General features: G+C 57.8%; 1 protein-coding gene across 1 annotated transcript; it reads right to left on the bottom strand.

Moving 5' to 3' along the window:
• Nucleotides 1–271: 271 nt before the first annotated feature.
• On the bottom strand, nucleotides 272–14596 carry SLC2A1 (solute carrier family 2 member 1). Its single transcript, XM_026074062.1, has 10 exons — nucleotides 14435–14596; nucleotides 13722–13814; nucleotides 6160–6320; nucleotides 4887–5127; nucleotides 4167–4329; nucleotides 3895–4082; nucleotides 3625–3729; nucleotides 3075–3176; nucleotides 2556–2759; nucleotides 272–2274 (listed from the first exon to the last, which is right to left on the bottom strand). Exons 1-10 carry the CDS (start codon nucleotides 14552–14554, stop codon nucleotides 2077–2079), a joined length of 1575 nt encoding a protein of 524 aa, XP_025929847.1. The 5' UTR covers nucleotides 14555–14596; the 3' UTR covers nucleotides 272–2076.
• Nucleotides 14597–17963: the final 3367 nt, after the last annotated feature.

Below are 17963 nucleotides of genomic sequence, written 5' to 3'. Positions count from 1 at the left end.
GGCAGGCTGAGCCGGCGCCGCCCGGGCCCCGCGCCAGGCCGGTTTAAGGCAAGCTTTAAGGCAGGGTCAGGGCATGCCCTAAAAGCACACGCGTGTGCGTGTGCATCCCTGAAGGCAGGAGGGGTCTTGGCAGCRTCTCTCTCCGGGCTCAAGCCTGCGCCGGCCCGGCCCGGAGGAGGGAACGGCGCCGGGAGGAAGACGGGTTTTGGCAGGGGAAGGTCACGCGCTCGGCCGCGATCCCGGCCGAAATAAGTGCACGCCACGCCGCAGGGTGGGTCGCTGCATACAGTCCCGTTTATTGTTAGCACACCACACGCCTTGCTCTTGGCACTTGGTTTCAGGTTATCTGTTTTATAATAAAAAAAAAACCAACGTGCGCGCGCTCGCCAGCCATCGTGCCGCGCACGGAGACGCGATGAGTTTGTCGTGGGGCGGGTGTTTTTTTCCCCCTACCTTTATTTTCTTTCAAGTGTGGTCAGTGTAGCCCCTTTAAAAACAGACAAATAAATACAAAAAAMCACTATTAAATAACTGCCTGTGGCTTTGGGAGTGTGCCATTAGCTCCTCTGACAGATGCACTCGGGGGAAAGGGCTGTTTTTTGTGTTTTTTTGGTTTTTTTTTTTAGTTTTGTTTTAAAAGGACAGTATTTTTTGTTTTTAATATACTAAAGACTAAAATTCAGTGCAATAGATACAACTACAGTGCAGGTAATTAACTATACAAAAGTCGTCCTAACCATGTACAAGCCTTTCTTACAGTTGCTATAGAAACTATACCTTTGTATCTGTACCTTTTTGTATACATTATACAGTGTGAATATACTTCAAGAATATTTACAGTACTTTGTCAATCAGAAACACTATAACTTAATGTCTACTATTAACACCATTGAACAAAAATATATATATAAATATCTTCCAGTTTATACACAGAGCAGGAAATGTAGGTATCCAAATGATGAATTTCTGTGAGTCCGGGACTTAACGCGATAGCGATGGGCGGGTTCGCGGTAGCGTGGGGCCGTCAGCCGCTCCTGTAAACGTAGCGCTTCGGCTTCGCGGGGACGCCGTCGCGCCGGGGAAGGCCGCGGCTGCTGTTCCTTTCTGCTGTTTGCCACCGGGTTTTCCGTAGCGAGGCCTCTCCCCGCGCCCGCCTGCCGGCRCCTCGTGCCGCGATTGACCGATGAGGCAAACATTGCCGAGATTACACCCAAAGAGACGCCCTGCCCTCCGGCGGATGGCCGCCCTCCTCCCTGGGAGACGTCTCGGCCCACCCGGAGCACACGGCCAGCGAGGAACGGCTAATTCGGGCAAGGAAGCGTGYGAGGCCGGAGACAGAGCCCTCACCTAGAAAAGCCGGGAACTACTGCCGGAGGCTGTACAAAGGGAGACGGCGCTCCGCAACCTACTACAGTACTAGTGACCTTTCCAACCTTCTCCTGGGGACACACTCGGGTCCAGCGCCCGACTGCAGCYGCCGAGGAGCAGGACTGTGTCTACGGACCTTCCCGTCCTCCACTGTGCCCCAAGGCTCCCCCCGTTCCCGGAGGGAAGGGAATCCCCATCCACGAACCCACAGCGGGGGATGAAATCTTAGACTGTTTTAAAAAATAACTCGTTTCAAAATTTAAAAAAAAATGCTTTTTTGTTGTTTTAGACTTAGTCAAATTACGTGATTTGTTTTTCTACGATTAGAATGTTAAAAAGTTTCCAGCTTTAAAAACTTCTGCTATGTGATTTCTCGTTAAATAACCTATCGCTTCATTAAAAAGGGAGCTGCCCTCCTGCTCACCGAGGCTGGCGGACACTGCTTGGTTGGCTTTAAAACATTAGTCATTGCTTCTGAATCTATCGGCTTTGAAATCCTGGACATAAAACCAGCTACCATCGTTCCTAGCAAAAAAATGTGTCAGTCTGTCACCGATAAACCAGGCGGCCGGTGGGGGAGTCTGGAGAAGGAACGTATGCACAAGAGCCAGACCCCCGCTCCCTCCTTCCTGGTTTCTGTACAAGCATTAAAAACACTCAGGAGAGAAGTTAGGAGGCTCGGAGGAGCCGGGATGAGCCGTGGGCCGGTTAGACCTGGGAGTCGGCACCCAAGCTGTGAAACTCGTCCGGGGTCTTGTCGCTCTGGCTCGCGCCCCCCTGACGGAAGCCAGACGCGATCTCGTCGAAGGTCCGGCCCTTCGTCTCCGGCACCTTGAAGTAGGTGAAGATGAAGAAGAGGACTAGCAGCACCGTGAAGATGATGAAGACGTAGGAGCCGCAGAGTTGCTGAAAGGAGAGAGAAGGTGGAGCGGTGAGTGCGCGGACGGAGCTGGCGAAACCCAGGCGCTTTGCTGGGTCTGCTGGAGCGCAGCCGCGTCTGCTAACCRATTTTAGGGACAAAACGATGCACCACAGCCTTGTGACCTTGGGACTTGTGACCTAGTGACTGTCCTGCCCCCACTTGCTGCCTAGAAAATCAGGCCAGCCTGGAACAGGACGTAGTTTCCCTTCAACCGTGCCCCATCCTCCCCCACCCTGCGCCCCCCAGGAGCCAGGCAGATGATTACCGCGATGTACTGGAAGCCCATGCCCACGATGAAGTTCGAGGTCCAGTTGGACAACCCGGCGACCGCGAAGGCAGCGGGACGAGGACCTTGGCTGAACAGTTCTGCCACGATAAACCAGGGGATGGGGCCTGGACCAATCTCAAAGAAGGCCACGAACCCGAAGATGGCAACGATGCTGAGGTAGGACATCCAGGGCATTTGGTCCTAGTCCAGAGAAGAGAGAGAAGGTTGGTAAGTGTTGTTCAGCTGGGCTGGGGATGGATGAAGCATCTGGCCAGAACTGCAGGCAACAGGGTGGTGTTGGCAGAAGTCACGAGGAGACATGGTTTCTCCAGATTAGAGATTGGTTTCCGAGACCCCATCAGAGAGCTGGGCAGTGGGGACCACTCAGCAATACGCCGTCATCCCTGCGAGGAGGAAGGACTTCCTCCTCTTCGGCCAAATCTCCCCTGTAAGCGATGACCGCAAGGTCATCCAACCCTCCCCGTCCCCAGGTGCCCCTCAGCCCCCATCACTCACCAGCAGCGTCAGGGCAATGGTCATGAGCACCGCGCACCCCGCCATCCCCGCCAAGCCGATGAGGTGAAGGGTCCTGCGTCCGGCCCGCTCCACCACGAACAGCTGTCAGGATGGGAGACACGTGTCCGTCAGCAGGTCCCCAGGCTGGGGAAAAGCCCCCTTCTCTCCCCCCAGGACCCACCTTCCCCGGGAGCGCCTCGCACACGCGCCAGCCCCAGCCCGCCAGCCCAGCCTGCGGGTGCTGGGAGCCTCCGTGCAAAAGGCCCCGCGCCCACGGGCCGCGTGAAATCGGGGCTGAACGCCGCCGCAGAGGACGCGGGGACAGGGACAGCCCAAGGGCTGCAGCGGGCCGGGCCACCGGTGCGCTGGCAGGAGGCAGCACTACCTCCTCGTCTGGGGAGGAGAGGCGCTGGATTTGGGGTTAACTTAGCAGGACGCTTCCTTGCCAGTGCTTTCAGCCAGCACCTCCCGGCAGCTGCTCCGCGTCCCGAGGTCGCATCCAAGGCACCCTGTCACGGGTGCATTTTGCTCCAGAAGGGCTAAAACTCACCGAAACAACTGTGAAAGCCGTATTCACCACCCCGGAGCCGATGGTGGCGTAGACGGGCTGCTCCACGCCAGACTTCTCGAAGATGCTGGTGGAGTAGTAGAAAACCTACAAAAGGAAGGGATGCGCCATGAGGGAAGGGGCCGGGGCGCAGCTTGGGGCTGGCACTGATGCGGAAGGGACCGACTCGGACCCAGCACGATCCAAGGCTCTCACGCCTGGGCGAAACAAGGTGACCCACGGCACCTGGCGCYGCGCGCGCCCCCCACTCACCGCGTTGATGCCCGAGAGCTGCTGGGACAGCTGCAGCACGATTGCGATGAGGATGGGCTGGCGATACATGGGGGAGCGGAAGAGCTCCATTATGGTGACCTTCTTCTCTCTCATCATCTGCCGGCTCTCCTCCTTCATCTCCTGGAGGTCGCTGCTGACGTCTGTTGTGCCCCGGAGCTTCTTTAGGACTGAGGGGAGAGAGGGAGGCCAGGTTAGGAGTGGTTGAGGGCCCCCRTACACGGCGGGATGAGCTCAGGGAGGGGCTCACTCACCGCTCTTGGCCTTGTTCTCCTCGTTGCGGTTGATCAGCAGGAAGCGGGGGCTCTCGGGGGCGAAGGGCAGGATGATGCATTGCAGCAGGGCAGGGACAAAGATGAACCCCAGGAGCAGCGGCCAGAGCGAGTCGTTTCCCATGATTAAGTCCAACCCGAACACCTGCGAACAAGAGGGGTTGAGCCACGTGAGTGCGACAGGGCCTTCCTTGCCCCCTTGCCTAGCCTGCAGCAGACCGAATCCAAACCCGCCGCTTGGGACACCCGTGGGTGTCCCGATCTCGTAGCGCGCCTAGCAGAGGGGCAGAGAGAGTCATGCTGTGTCTGGGTGGCCCTGCAGAGACCACGTCCCAAACACGACTTCCCTGTGCCCACGGGGCCCTAGATCTATCCCTTCCGGCTCCTTCGGAGCGTCTGTGCCAAGACACAGCACGTGCAACACCGTGTTACTGCACTAAACCCCAGTTCCCGCAGACAGCGGGCTACAAGGTCGACACTGTCGCTAGGGCAGCCCTGAGCCAGGGAAACGCTTCCGCTCGTGGGAGCGCGATGCCGCTTCTGCTTGCAGACCCACAGCCTCGAGCTCTCTTCCACTGCCTCGTCCGAGGGCTCTGCAGATCCAGAGCGGTGCGACATCAGTAACAAAGACAGGAAACTTCAGGCGATTCTCCGGAAACGGCACTGTAGCTGGCATGGACAGACCGCCTGGGCAGCACTTACTTGCGCGATGAGAATGCCCACGACGATGCCGAGCTGGTGGAAGGTCCCCAGCGCRCCCCGCAGCGCGGTTGGCGACACCTCGCCCACGTACATGGGCACGAAGCCGGTGGTGAGGCCGGAATAGAGGCCGATGACGAAGCGGCCGAGGATGAGCATCTCGAAGGAGGAGGCCATCTTGGAGAAGCCCATGAGGACGGCAGAGAGGAAGGCGAGAACGTTGGATATCAGCATGGAGTTTCGCCTGGGGAGGCAAGGAAAGAAGGTGGTGAGGACCACGGGAAGCGGGTGTCAGCGAAGCTAACGGGTTATCGAAAGGTGCTGTTTAACTGCATGGACCCAAACATCAGTTCTGGGCAGGAGGGAGGTGTCCAAAGCCTAGGCATGGACAGCAAGCAACTGCTGACAGCATCGGCGAGAGCTACAATAGCGGGAGCGCGAGGTGAGGAACAGAGCAGCAGGGGAAGCTGCAAGTGAAATGGAGGCAGTTGGTCGGTTCATCTGAGCTACCTGATGCGCAAAAGGGAGAAAAAATATCACCAGGGAGACAACGGTGTCACCCTTAAACCCTAAGTGCACGGAAATCAGCCCAGGAAAGGCCTTCCGTCATGGTTATCGTTTGCATCCTTGTGAGGCTGAGCTAGAGAACGTTTCCCCTGCGGAAAAGCATCCAAAGCTGAAGCCAGCGAGCGTAAGCACTGCATGGGGCTCACAACTGGCCTCCACAGCCCTTGAGAAAGCGCAAGCACGAGGCTCCAGGCTGCTGAGAAACGGAAGYGCTGGCAGGGTTCATTAAGAGAAGAGCGATGCTCCCCTTTGACAGCAAGACGCTCAAACAGATGTTGCCCTAGGGACCAAAACACAGCACGGCTTTTGACACGAGCTGATTTGAAACAGCAGACTTGGAAGAGGCCAACGGAGAAGCTATTAAGGGACGGACTACAAGCGCTTGGCTTGCACGAAGGGCTCAGCCCTGCAGCAGGCCAAGCCTTGGAGGAGGCAGGGCAAGGAGGGCTTGCCAGCTCCCAGGGCAGGTGGTGACAAGCTACTGAGGGTAGAAGAATGGCCTCACGGGCAAGGCATGAACCACCGAGCCCGTTCCTGCCTCCTGCAGGCTCCCGCTGCGTGAGGAGGTGACACAGCCGTTTGAGGAGAAAACTGCGGCGATTTTGTCATGGGAACAGCTCTGAGGCGGTGCTTTGTGTGGCCTGAAGGGCCAACGTGGGTTTGGGGCCCTGGGGGAGGGCCGCACAGGTCCCGCGTGCTTGGTGCTTACCGGCCAAAGCGATTGACAAAAAGCCCCACGGAGAAGGATCCAATCATGCCTCCGACGGAGAATATAGCGACGGAGAGGGACCAGAGCGTGGTGAGGGTGGCGGGGCTGATGGGCTCATCGTATCGGTATAACCAGGTGCGGTTGTAGAAGTCTTCAATCACCTGCAAGGGCGGGGGGAGAAATCAAACCACAGGATGAGACTCACTAACCGTTGCCCCACGTTGACGCCAAGAGACGCTCGCTGGCATCTCCTGTGGATAAGACCGTGCCGTGCCGCGCTGCTCAGCTCTTCTCGTGTTTACATCCTGCCCTGACCACGCAGACGCCTCTGAGCGCAGCATTTCTTCTAGAAAGACGTGTCTGCGGCTTCGCGTGTGGGACTAACAAGGCMCCCGTCGTGACGCTGGATGCAACAGATCTACTGACGCAACCTTCAGCAAACCAGACTCCAAACATCACTGAGCACAGTCACAGGCCAAAGTTYGCCCGGGAAGGCTGCGGCACACCTGAACGCAGGTTTTCCTAGGCTCAGGCTCACCGCAGGAGCGGCCTTTTTCGCTCGCGCTGCAAGAAAGGGTTCATTCGGCCGAGAGATGCAGAGCTAYGCCCAGGCCCGCTTTTGAAGTGGAGCGGATACCACGGTCGCTTGCGGTCTCCAGCCCCGACGCTGCAGCCCGGTGTGTGTCAGCCCAGACATAACGTCCAGGCCGCGCTCACACGCTGCTGCTCACGAGGGCTGGGCGTTAAACCTGGCATCCTACTCCGCCGGCTGAAATTCCCCTTCCAGTTTCGGTGGGGAAGGAGGTTCCTCACCCCGTCGCGTCCCGCTGTGATCCTGCTCCTCCCCGCAGAGGGCTGCACCTCCGCCCCCCGGGGGCGGCGATCCCGCTACGGATGTCGCGGCACGAACAGCTTGGTGCTGGGACCACCTGGGACTGAAGCATCTTTGCCGCCGGCACTCAGGCTAATGCCAGAGCGGAGAAAAACGCCCTTCAAAGCGAGGAGCTCTACCTAGCTGCTAACTGCAAGGCCGCCTCCGCTGCCTCTGCCCAAGATTTCATCTGCATCACCCGTGCCACAAATTCCTAGGCCTCAGCCCAGCCACCTACAGACTGCAGGCAGTTTCCCATCGGCCCAGCCTCGGCCCGCAAGCCTCAGTCACGAGGCTTGGCCCRGCTCTTCCTCCGTCACAAGATAATGTGTCACGGAGCAAGCCCGGCTTTGCAGGCACGCTCCGATGAAACGTAGCGCTCTCTGCTTTCCACTAGACGGGAGCCACCCAGCTGCAGGCCAGCAGCGGGCTGACGGCGCGGCTCCGCTCGGGGAGGAAACGCGATGGGATGCGCGGGGAAAATGCGGCCGGGCAGGTTCTGGTCTCGCCCCGCCGAGGCTCCGCACCGGCAAAAAGCCTCTGAAGCTGCCGCGGGAAGGTCGCGCGCCTCCCCGGCTCGCCGAGGGCAGGTAGGATGCAAGGGGCATGCAGAGCGAAGGGGCCACGGGGGGATCGAGGTCTCCGTCCTGCRACACACGGGGCAGCGTGCTGGAAGGGAGGCGGACGGAGACGCTGGAGGAAGATGGCAAAGGTGTCCAGGCCGCTGGAGGTGGAGGAGCGCAACCCCCATCCCTCCGGACGGTCCCTCAGGCTTCATTTCTAGCGTTTTGCTGCGACGCTGGTTCTGGCGCACGGCTTGAGGCCTGCTAAACCCAAACCCGGTTGTTTTTGATCTCCTAGAGAGCTAATACTGCGCGGCCAGACYGATGCTCCGTCCTCGCTTAGGGGAGCTTGCAGACGACGGGTTACCGGCTCCCGAGCTGYGGTACTGCTGTTGTAAACATCCTCCCCTGCTCCCCCCGCAAATTTAACTACAGCCGAGCAGAGTAACCTAACCTCCCRTTTTAGAAAGTTTGGGGCTGTCTCTGCAAAGCACCCAACGTCGCTAGTACAGCRGCACTGTCCCTGATAACAGAAAAACAGGCCCGGCTGCAAGGAACAAAGATCTCAGAAAAGCAAGGGAAGCTCCTGTAGGACATAAAATCGTATCTCGCCRTTTCGGATGGCTTTGCATACGCTCCACTTCCGAGCAGGAAGCGAGCAGAGTCATTCATGCGAGTGAAGCTGCAGCCCTCAATCAAGTGTTTGCACAATCAGTTCTGGTTTTCTAGTACTTCATCATTTTGTTAACTGTAAGTGAAAGCCCCAGCGGAGGCAGCACAAGAAACGCAATTCGTATCACGTGCTTCACTCTAAATTTCAGTAACGTGCTTTCTTCAGAGCTGATGCCTTCACAAAACCCCCAAATTATTCGACTTTCAAGGCTTAACTGATTTCATTGCTCTGCCTCCAGGTCACCCCAGCCTGCTTTGCCTCGAGGTTTTGATGTCCGGCCTTTTCCTCCTGTCCTAATGTCACCAACACAACTAACTGCAGAGCATTTTAACTATTATTCGTGGTGTAGGAGCGCCAGTCGCACAGCCCCGCTGCCCGAAGCACACCGTGCAAAGCTGGCCGGCTCCCGGCTGGACTCGGAGATGACACCTCCTTGCTGCACACCCTGGGAAACGGGYGTCATTTTTTTTTGACCTCCTGATCTGGGAAAAGAGCTCAAGAACAGCCTGACGCCCTGATCCCTAAAACCCATGAAAACGTTGTTAGGGATATGGATGTTCGTTCTGCCAAAGGGAGCAAGTGTTTAAAACATCAGCCTGGGCAGGGATACAGCTCCATACGCTCCTGAGCTTTATCAGTGCCTGTTGCCCATCCCCATTTGGGCACGTACATGCGGTTTTATCATCACTGATGGCCCTGATTCATTGCTTTACTGATTCCAAGGAATGGCAAATAACTAGATTGCCAGAAGCCGGTTTGGAAACGCTCTCCGTCGCCGTCTCCGGCGAGATCCGCGTTCGGCTTTCAGCGCCTCCTCGAGCAGCTGCCACAAGCCCTGACTCACGGAGCAGGGCCGGCCCCAGCCCCGGGCTGCCGCCCCGCGGGGAGACGTGCAGGGAAGCGGCGACGTGACTCCGAGCCGGGGCCGGTGGGAGTCGGAGGCCTGCAAGGGAGAGCCCTGATCCTGCCGGGAAGACCTTGGCGCGCCTGTCAGCAAGACGGGGCAGCTGAGCTCTCATCCCCTGCCCTGCCCAGAAGTCTAGCCAAAAACCCCAAGGGCAAAGCCACCCTCGACTAGGCCCAATCTATCAGGGAGGGAGAGGGAAGTTTTCTATGTTTTCTCCAACTCTTGCCCCGAAATCTCTCCCYGGGCATCCAGGGTGCCCAAAGTACAGCGACACCCTGCCCAGGCTCTCGATGGATCAAGCAGCCAAGTTGGGGGGGGGGGTCACACAGGTCCAAAAACCAGGACAGCACCTCTGCCCCCCTCTCTCTGGGGAGTTACACAGCCTGCCAAACCTTGCAGCCTCTAAATTCCTCCCTAGCTACCCCAAAAGCTCCAGCTCTCTCCAAAGATCCCCCAGAAGCAGGGGGAAAAAATAAAATAAAATCCAAATGGCTGTTGATGCCCCGGAGCTGGCCAGGTCACCGTGGCCAGGGCCTGGTTTGCTCTGGGCTGTGGTTCTGCTGTTGCCCCTCTCTGCACTGGAGAGACCCAAGGGGTCAAACAAAAAAAAAAAAAAAAAAAAACAACACACCTTCCTCCTGGCACCATTTTTTTCTACAAAAAGTACTGACGGAAAACTCCAATGTGATCTGATTTTCAGGAGGGCAGGAAGAGATTAAATACCCTTTGGGGTTTAAAGTGAGAAGCGCGGAATAAGAGGCCCCTCACACTGGGGGGGGGAAAAAAGTCACATTTCCCAACGGGGCTGCTTTTCCCTCCGTCTCTCACTCGCACCCTTTTTCTTCCATTCGAAAGTTTTCCACTCGTTTCTCTCCACGCTTCAGATCTACTAACGCCCCACAAGGAACAGAGGCAGCTGTCTGAGCAGCGCAGACTCGGCAGAACTATATTAAGAGGACCGCAAATTGGGTGGCGAGCATGCAAGAAAGGAGGCTTTCTTAGCCGGCTTTTCTGAACGGCGGCCAGCCGCAGGAGGCCGGCGCGGGCGGACGTCGCTGCGCCGGCGTCGCCGTGGCCATCGCATGGCAATCCCTCCGCGGGGACGCGTGCGTCGAGCCCCTCTCCCCCGAGCCAGCGCGCGCAGAGGGTGCTCTGCGCAAACGCCGAGAGGAGGGATGGGGAGGGCGGGCACGGACCCACGCTGGCACCAGAAGGGATCTCATCCACGTGCCGGAGAAAGGCCAGCAACCGGGAAACACAGAGCCCGGGGGCTTTTCTGGATGCAGGACTCAGTGAGCGCTACTCCTTTCCCCTGCGTGTCCTCCCCGCCGCCTCCACCAACACAGCCCTGACCTTCCTCTGCCACTAATCCCTCCGTCTCCCTCTCCATGCTAAAAGCCCCCAAACTTTTCCAGCCCTCACCTCCCACAGCCACAGCAGATGAATTCCCGTGCCCAGAGCATCGCACTACCCAGGACGAAATCCCCCCTGCCTCCCCTTGCACTGCTGGGGTGTCCTCCTGACACRGAGAAGGGCCTCGAGTCCTGCCTGCAATAAGAGATCATCCCGCACAGCTTCCCCAGTCTGTCCTGCCTCCCAGACGGGTCCCTCGGAAAGGCAGGCAGAGACTGGGTACTGCGTGGACATGTCACGGCTTCTCCTTCGTGGCTGCACGTTGCCCCGTCAAGGCGTAAACCACCCACAGCCTTTAAGAGCCCTGGCAGCTCGCAACAGGCCAGGCTCTTGCAATAGCGAGATTCCCCCCCCGCTTCCAAATTGAAGCGGCCCCTCTCAGCGTAGCCCTTCCTTGCCAAAAACCCATCCAACCTGGCCCTGTTCCTCCCCAAATAGCAAGCCTGGCAAGAGCTCCATGGAAAGACCCTGTTAGGGCAGCTCAGATCGTCCCTACCCCACCTCAATGCGACGAGCATCTCCCTTCCTAACAGGGCCTGAACTCTGCCAGATGGGCCAGAGAAAAACCTCTCAGCCCTCCGGMAAACAGAGGCACAAGGAAAAGAACCGTGTCCTCGTTCCAGGCCGGGCCGAGGCTGGAGACGCGCAGGTAAAGCGCTGAYGCAACGCGGTAATTACAGAGCATCTGCTCCCCCGGGGCTCCGAGCACGCAGCTCCGTGTCAGGAGCATTCCTCGCTCCAAGCCTCAGGAGATGGGCAAAGTGGAGCAGATGCCAGAAAGCTGCATTTCAAAACTCTTCCAGCCCGCTGCCGCTTCAGCGGACACTGCTGCCGTATCAGGCATTGGGCTGGGTGGGCAAACGCTGCTTTCCGACCTCCACCTTGCCCTTCTCCATCCTCGCTACAGGCCAAACACTAGCACTGCCAGGACCCGAGCAGCCCGCAGAAGCCGTCCCCCACGGCCCCATCTACCACATCCAAGCCAAGCCCTGCGGAGCCAGCTGCCGGCCCCAGACGGCTTGGCCAGGCAACCTTCGGTCCCCGCGTCCTCGCGCGGGAGCTGCCCACCCTGCTCTCCGCAGCCCTCGGGTCCCTTACGCCAGCGCCGGGAGATTTTGCAGCCCATTTGCGGATCCTGCCAGTAATAGGATTAGTGTTCTTGCGGTGTGAAGTCTGCCTTGGTGTTTYTAATTATTTGGGATTGTGCACCAGGGGCTTTGATGTTTTAATTCTCTCTGCAGCCCGGAAAGGGCCAGTTCTTTCGAGGCGAACAGCAGCAGTTAGACCCTGGTTTGTCTTTCGACACCTTAGCCCGGCAGGTCTACTTTGCCCCGGGCATGTTACGAGCACAAATTAAGGTTTCTGAACCTTCAACTTCCGCAGGTCTTAAGAACTTCAGAGCGCTGTGCAGTTGAGGGGAACCCAAGTTCCTCAAGGCTCCCAAGTACCTACCAGATGCCTGGGCACCAGGGGGTCCCGGCACCTGCTAGTTACAGTATGAAAACCAGCAAATATCTGCTGCTATTCATTCCCCTTCCCTCACAACCTGTCATTTCTGAGGCCTTGTCACCTCATCTCGCCTTTCCCAAACCCCAGAGTCCAAGTCTATCCCTCTTCCTTTGGGGGATGCTTTTTTGTTGTTGTTTGTTTTTTTAAATCTGACATCTAYGTTGTGCCCCCACAACTCCAGGTGCCCTCACTCCCTTTCCCATCCCCTTTATACCACCAGCTAAGCAGGATCTTCAGCCTCCCTTCAYGGAGCCATGCAAGATCCCAATCTCTCCCACTGAAGACAGTTACTTCTGTGCATCGCCACCTCCCTAGCTGGCCTGATTCCCTCCACCGAGCCTGAACTTAGCGAAAAACCCCGGGATAACCCCAGAGCCTGGGGGAAAGCGGCTGCTGCCAGTCCCCCACGATCCCGTCCCCTGCGCCAGGCTCTTCTCACAAAGTACCACCAAGGGAGGAAAGCGCCCCGCAGGCTGCTCCTGCGAGGCGGCCGGTCACCCAAGCAAGATTTCCAGAAGGCCTCGTTCATGGCTCCCCACCGCCAAGCAAGAGCCGGTCCTGCCTTTACCTGCCCTCGCAGCCGCCGCCTGCGCTTGCTGAGTCAGGGGTGACTGAGCTCCCCAAACACGCCCGCAGGGCTGCGGGAGGGCAGCGCGGGAGGGTGCGAGCGGGAAGGCAGGCAGGCAATCTTCCATCCGCAGCTTGGAAACCGGAGCTGATGCCGCCAGCACCCTGCAGAACGCGGGGGCAGAAAGCGAGTGGAAGAGCTCAGCACGCACCGAGGGTTCGGTGCGCTCCGCTTCCTCTGAGGTGGGACAAACTGAGACTGGACAGTCCTGGCAGCCCCGACCCACCTCACAGCTATTTCGGAGCCTCCCGAGCGTCGCCTCCAGCAGGGCAATAGTTACCTGCCCCTCCCTAAGGCAGCCCACCGGGGCGGTTATCGAGATCTCCGAGGCCGTGTGGGTAAGCACTCCCAGGCCTGCTCGCACTGCAAACTMCTCCGCTGCTCGCCCCGCGAAGCCACACCGGAGCGCGCGCGCTGCAGTTCCCACGGCGTGCCCCAGTGCGTCGGGGCTCCGGCTCGCGCCCGCATGTGGGAAAACAACCAGCTCCTTCAGCTGCCCATGGAGAGGTCACTGCCTCCGAGATGACTAAGAGCCTAATTGGCTTTGAGATTTTTGCTAGGGCCGAGGTTAAGTGTCACCCAGATCCCACCCAAAGAGCCTTGGCTTCCTGAGCATGTATATTTGTTCCCAGAATTCTTTAGCAACACGCTAAGCAGAGAGGAAACTAATTCTCCTGGGAACACAAGAGCTAAATAACTCCTTAACAAATCCCCTTAGAGGCAATAAGCTGCCTAACAGGATGTACTATTTTAGCCGGGCTCATAGTGGATGCAGGAGGTAGGAAGTAGGTGTGTTTGTTTTCAAGCGCGGGGCCATGTTGAAAGGGGCATGTTTTGCTGCAGCAACGCCGTGTCGCGCCGCGCGCGTTGCCACATTCGGGCCAGCACACGCGGTGTTGCGCGCCCCTGCCCACGGCTCTAGTTGCCTCACGCCCGCTGCTGGGACAACGGGCACGTGATCGCACGAGCGGCCATGGGCGATGCCGTTTAGCTCTCACCTTCTGCGGGGCGTTGATGACACCTGTGTTATAGCCGAACTGCAGGGAACCCAGCACTGCTCCTCCCACTGCCAGCATCAGGCGAGCCGTCATCTGCGGGAGGGAGAAGAAAGAGAGGAGGGTTAGATTTGGGGGCCTGGCTGTCCCCCCTCTGCCCTGGACCTCCCCACACTCCCAGACCAGTTTAGGAGCCCATGCTCTGCCGTATACAGGCTTTCCCAGGCTTTTCGCCAGCCCTGCCCAGACAGGGCACCGATTCCTCTCCCAGGCAGCGCTCCCCCCACCGATCAGAGCTTCCCTAGGGTTAGAACATCTCCCATCATCTCAACCCCACTCTTCATGGTCCCATTTTACCACCGGACAATGCACCCCGAACAACCTGACCAAACTTTGAAGTTGGCCCTGTTGAGCAAGAAATGGGTCCAAATGACCCTTCCAAACGAGATTAATTAGAAATACTCTCTCAGACCTATGTTTTAGTCACACACTCCGCTCTAGAAAACAGGTGGCGGTGATCTATAAAGTCACACTGGGAAAAGAAGCCTCACAGAAGAGACTAGAGGGTGTCCTCTCCAGAGGAGAGCACTTAACACAACCTGTGCACCCAGGCACACAACCCCTCCCCAAGTCTGAGTCACCTGGAAGTAGCAAGAGCAGCCTCGGAGCAGCCCTGGGCTGCCTGCTGACTCAGGAAGGCAGGGGATATTTCTTACCCAAAATCGTGCTGGCACCTGGGACCTGCCAGCCCAGGCAGAGCAGGACCTGGCTGCAGCGCAAGCCAGACAAGCACAAATAGGCAGAGTGCAGGATAAAAGACAACTTGCTTCTTTCATGTTTTTTTAATATACAAGCGGGCTAAAAACCACTGTTTTGGGATTCCAGGAATTTTCTGCCTCCAGACTCAGGCCCGAGGTCTTATCTGGGCCTGCAGCAGCCCATCTGACAACCCCGAGCCACCCCACGTGCCACGTTCCCCCACGTGACACGCGGRCAGGCCCAGGAGACTGTATGCAAGAGAGCCACATAGACAAGGGAGCCGGCGATATCCCCAGCTCACCCCGCCAGCCCCATCGGCCCACCGTGCTCGGGCCCCGTTTGATTTGGCCGTTCGGTGCACAGCACCCAGCTCCCGGGGATGTTTTCGGGGCMGTCACGTGGCTCTGCCTTTTTTTGATCTTTCTCCAGAGTCCCCAGGCACGGCAGAGGCTCCATGCTCCTGTCGGGCCACATTGTAAGGCTCTTCCATCCAGACACTCGGTGGCCTCCTTGTCCTTAGACTTTGGACAGAAAACACTCCCTGTTTGTTGACCAAGGAGAGGAAAGGTGTTCCCCAGGAACGTTAGGGCAGCCGAGCCCCACTGCGGCACTGAACCCCCCGGTTAAACCCCCAAAAGGACCAGCTGGATGCTGCACGTCGGCTCAGGGTCAGGCCAGACCAGCGCGCCCACGCTTGGCGGTGCTGCCCATCATGGAGGTGGAGATGCCCCAGACAGYATGGTGCAGTCATCGCTAACAAAGGTTTGTGTCAGAACCTAATTCACAGTTACTAAGCAAAAAACCCCGCGTTTATACAACGCCTCAGCGCCTCTGGCTATTTGGCAAGCCCTCGCCCACCTCCTCTTTCTCCTGCTTAAGCCAAAGCAACAATCAGAGGCTTGTTTCGGAGCAAGGTCAGGGCAGGCCAGCACTTGGGACACCTTCATCAAAGGCCCAATTATCCCAGGCAGGAGATTTTGCCGTTGCTCAGCCCGGCCATGGTGCCCTGAGAACTAGGATTCGATGTTCCCAAGTTTGGTTAATCAGCTTTGGGATATTCACGTGAAATCAAAGCCCCTTCTCTGAGGGCTCGGTGCTCTTTCTCAGAAGCAAGGCTTGTTTTGGTGGGAGACCTTGCTAAAGTGGCACGAGCGCTTTGCCAAACCGCAGACAGCGTTCCCGTGTTAGGGAGGGCCAGAGCCTTCACTGGGGCCACAGGCACCTGATTCGGTGCAAGGGCCCCGCTCTGTCMCACCCTGCTCAAAGCCAGAAGTCTGGCTGCACCAACCGTCTCATTTTGGGAACGGCCGTTCCTTGCCGCAACGAGGCGGCCAGGAAGGACCCGCAAGCCGTGTGCTGCGGAGACTTGCTCTCCTTTCACCTTGGCCGCTGCACTTCTCTTCTAGGTTATCTCCAAGCACTGTGCGCGGAACAAGCCACTTCCTGCTTGCCGATAAAAGTATCTCCTCTGCCGTACCGAAACAACCCTGGCAGTCCTTTACTCACGTTCATGCTAACTCTGTGACCCTACGACTTACTCGGCCAGCCGCACATCTCTTTCCATTCACATCTCAGCCCTGTCTGCCCACAGTTGCCTTCCCTGCAGTTCTTGCCTCACTTTTTCTCTGCCTCCTTGCTTAGGAACACCTTTCCTCCCTTGCTGTGGCCCCCTCATTTCCTTCACCTTCTGTTTTCCTACAGAGGGGAAAAAAAATTCCATGTTTTAACTGCCAGATGCCGAATCTGAATGTCTGGGTTTCATCAGCTTTGAAACCCCACCCGTGATGCCCAGTAACACTCGTGTTACCCAGCCGCATTTATCTTGATGCCTCAGTGAGGTCTGCCTCCCACAGCATACGGCAGGGCTGGAGCAGCAGAGACCATCTGCCGGTGTTCCCCGTATTGAGATGGGAGCCCAGCACATCCCACGTCCCAACAGCCTTCCGCAAGCGGAAGGACTCCCAGGTCTCACCTCTCGACCAAAGGGACACRCCACATTTCTTTGGCAACCACACTACATGAAATGCACACACCAGACACTTGCCCAACTCTTCTGGTGGTTGGATTTATATCTCCAGCATCTACCCCCTGCTGCCTTTCCCACCCACGTGCTGCAGCAGCACCCTAGTGCACGGGAGGAAGGGTTGACCAACAGATGCATCACAGGGTGAAACTCTCCAGCCTGGGTGATGTAGGAGGTGAAGTGCCCGATCTCAGAGCCTTTGAGCCATCAGATCTGAGCCTTTGGAAGGGAAACACTGGGCTGAACAAAGCTCAAAGCTGGACAAAAGACGCAGTTAGTGGAAAGTGCACTGAAGGCAAGTTCCTAAAATACATGGAGGTGGCCTAGCAGCCATCCTGACTCTACGGAGGCGGGGGAAGCCTCCAGCTCCCTCATGTCCCCCCAGCAAAATCAGCCTGAACAGCTGCCCCATGGCCACATTCACCACTGCTCAGAGGAGGCAAGTCCAGCCCTAGCTGTCCAGCTCAAGCTCCGTACTTCACCGGCAACAGGGTCGGAGCCGGCTGATCCAGGCACTGCCTACCCCAGGCCTTCTCAAGGCACCCTGCTCTGCAGGCCCCCACCGTGGCCGCCCCAGGTCACATCACAGGTGAGCCGCGACATGCTGCTCCCTGAAACAGTACCGCTTTAAGGACACGGATGCCATGTAACCCGAGCGCTGCTACCTCCACAGCTGCCTCCCTCCCAGCCGCCTGCGCTGGCTGCATTCGCTCCCCGACGCAGCGGGGAGGCCATTTTAAAGGAGCCGAGACTTGCTGCCCTCGTACCTCTTCATGCACCATCACCCCAACCCTGAAATACAGCAGGTACCGCCTGAACCATCCACGTACCAGGCACCCCGATGCCTCTCGGCACGCTAACATCAATACTTTCAGGACTGGTGCAAGCTGCCAGGCAGGAAACAGTCCTGGGTGAGGAGCAAAGCCCAGATCCAGGCAATCTAACACTCGCCCAAACCCCTGGGCTTAGTGTTTCCTGGTGCCGGCTCCAGGCCCTTGGAGGCAACTGGCCAAAAGGAAACATTAGTCACAGGGACTCAGGGGCAATTTCAGCCGAGCTGAATCCAGCCCAACCAGACAAATCCAGCCCTTCGCAGCGAAGGCTGCACCTGGCTCCCAGCCCCTTTTATGGGCCTTTTCATAGGGCTCCATAAGCCGCCTGCCACCCTGTGACATTAAAAGCTGACGGTACAGTCAGTGCCTCTGGGCCCCAGTATTGTTTTCACACGGAGGCTGGCACACCCAAATACTTCTCGCCAGAGCACGCCATCCCTCCCGCCACACAGAAATCCGGTGAGCGGGGGTAAGATTTCAGAGGAGAAACTCAGCTGCAGTTCAGCAACCAAATGCTTCTCATTCCCTCAAGCGAGGCAGAGCTCCTCACGGGCAGCGGGGACCACGCTGCTGTTTTTGCTACACGTTCAACCGTTCCCTAGAAGTTATTTTTAGCTAGATTACCAAAAA

Source organism: Apteryx rowi, unplaced genomic scaffold, assembly GCF_003343035.1.
Source record: "Apteryx rowi isolate R43461 unplaced genomic scaffold, aptRow1 scaffold_38, whole genome shotgun sequence".
In the NCBI taxonomy this organism is placed as follows: domain Eukaryota; kingdom Metazoa; phylum Chordata; class Aves; order Apterygiformes; family Apterygidae; genus Apteryx; species Apteryx rowi.
This window is presented reverse-complemented; position numbering and strand designations above follow the sequence as displayed.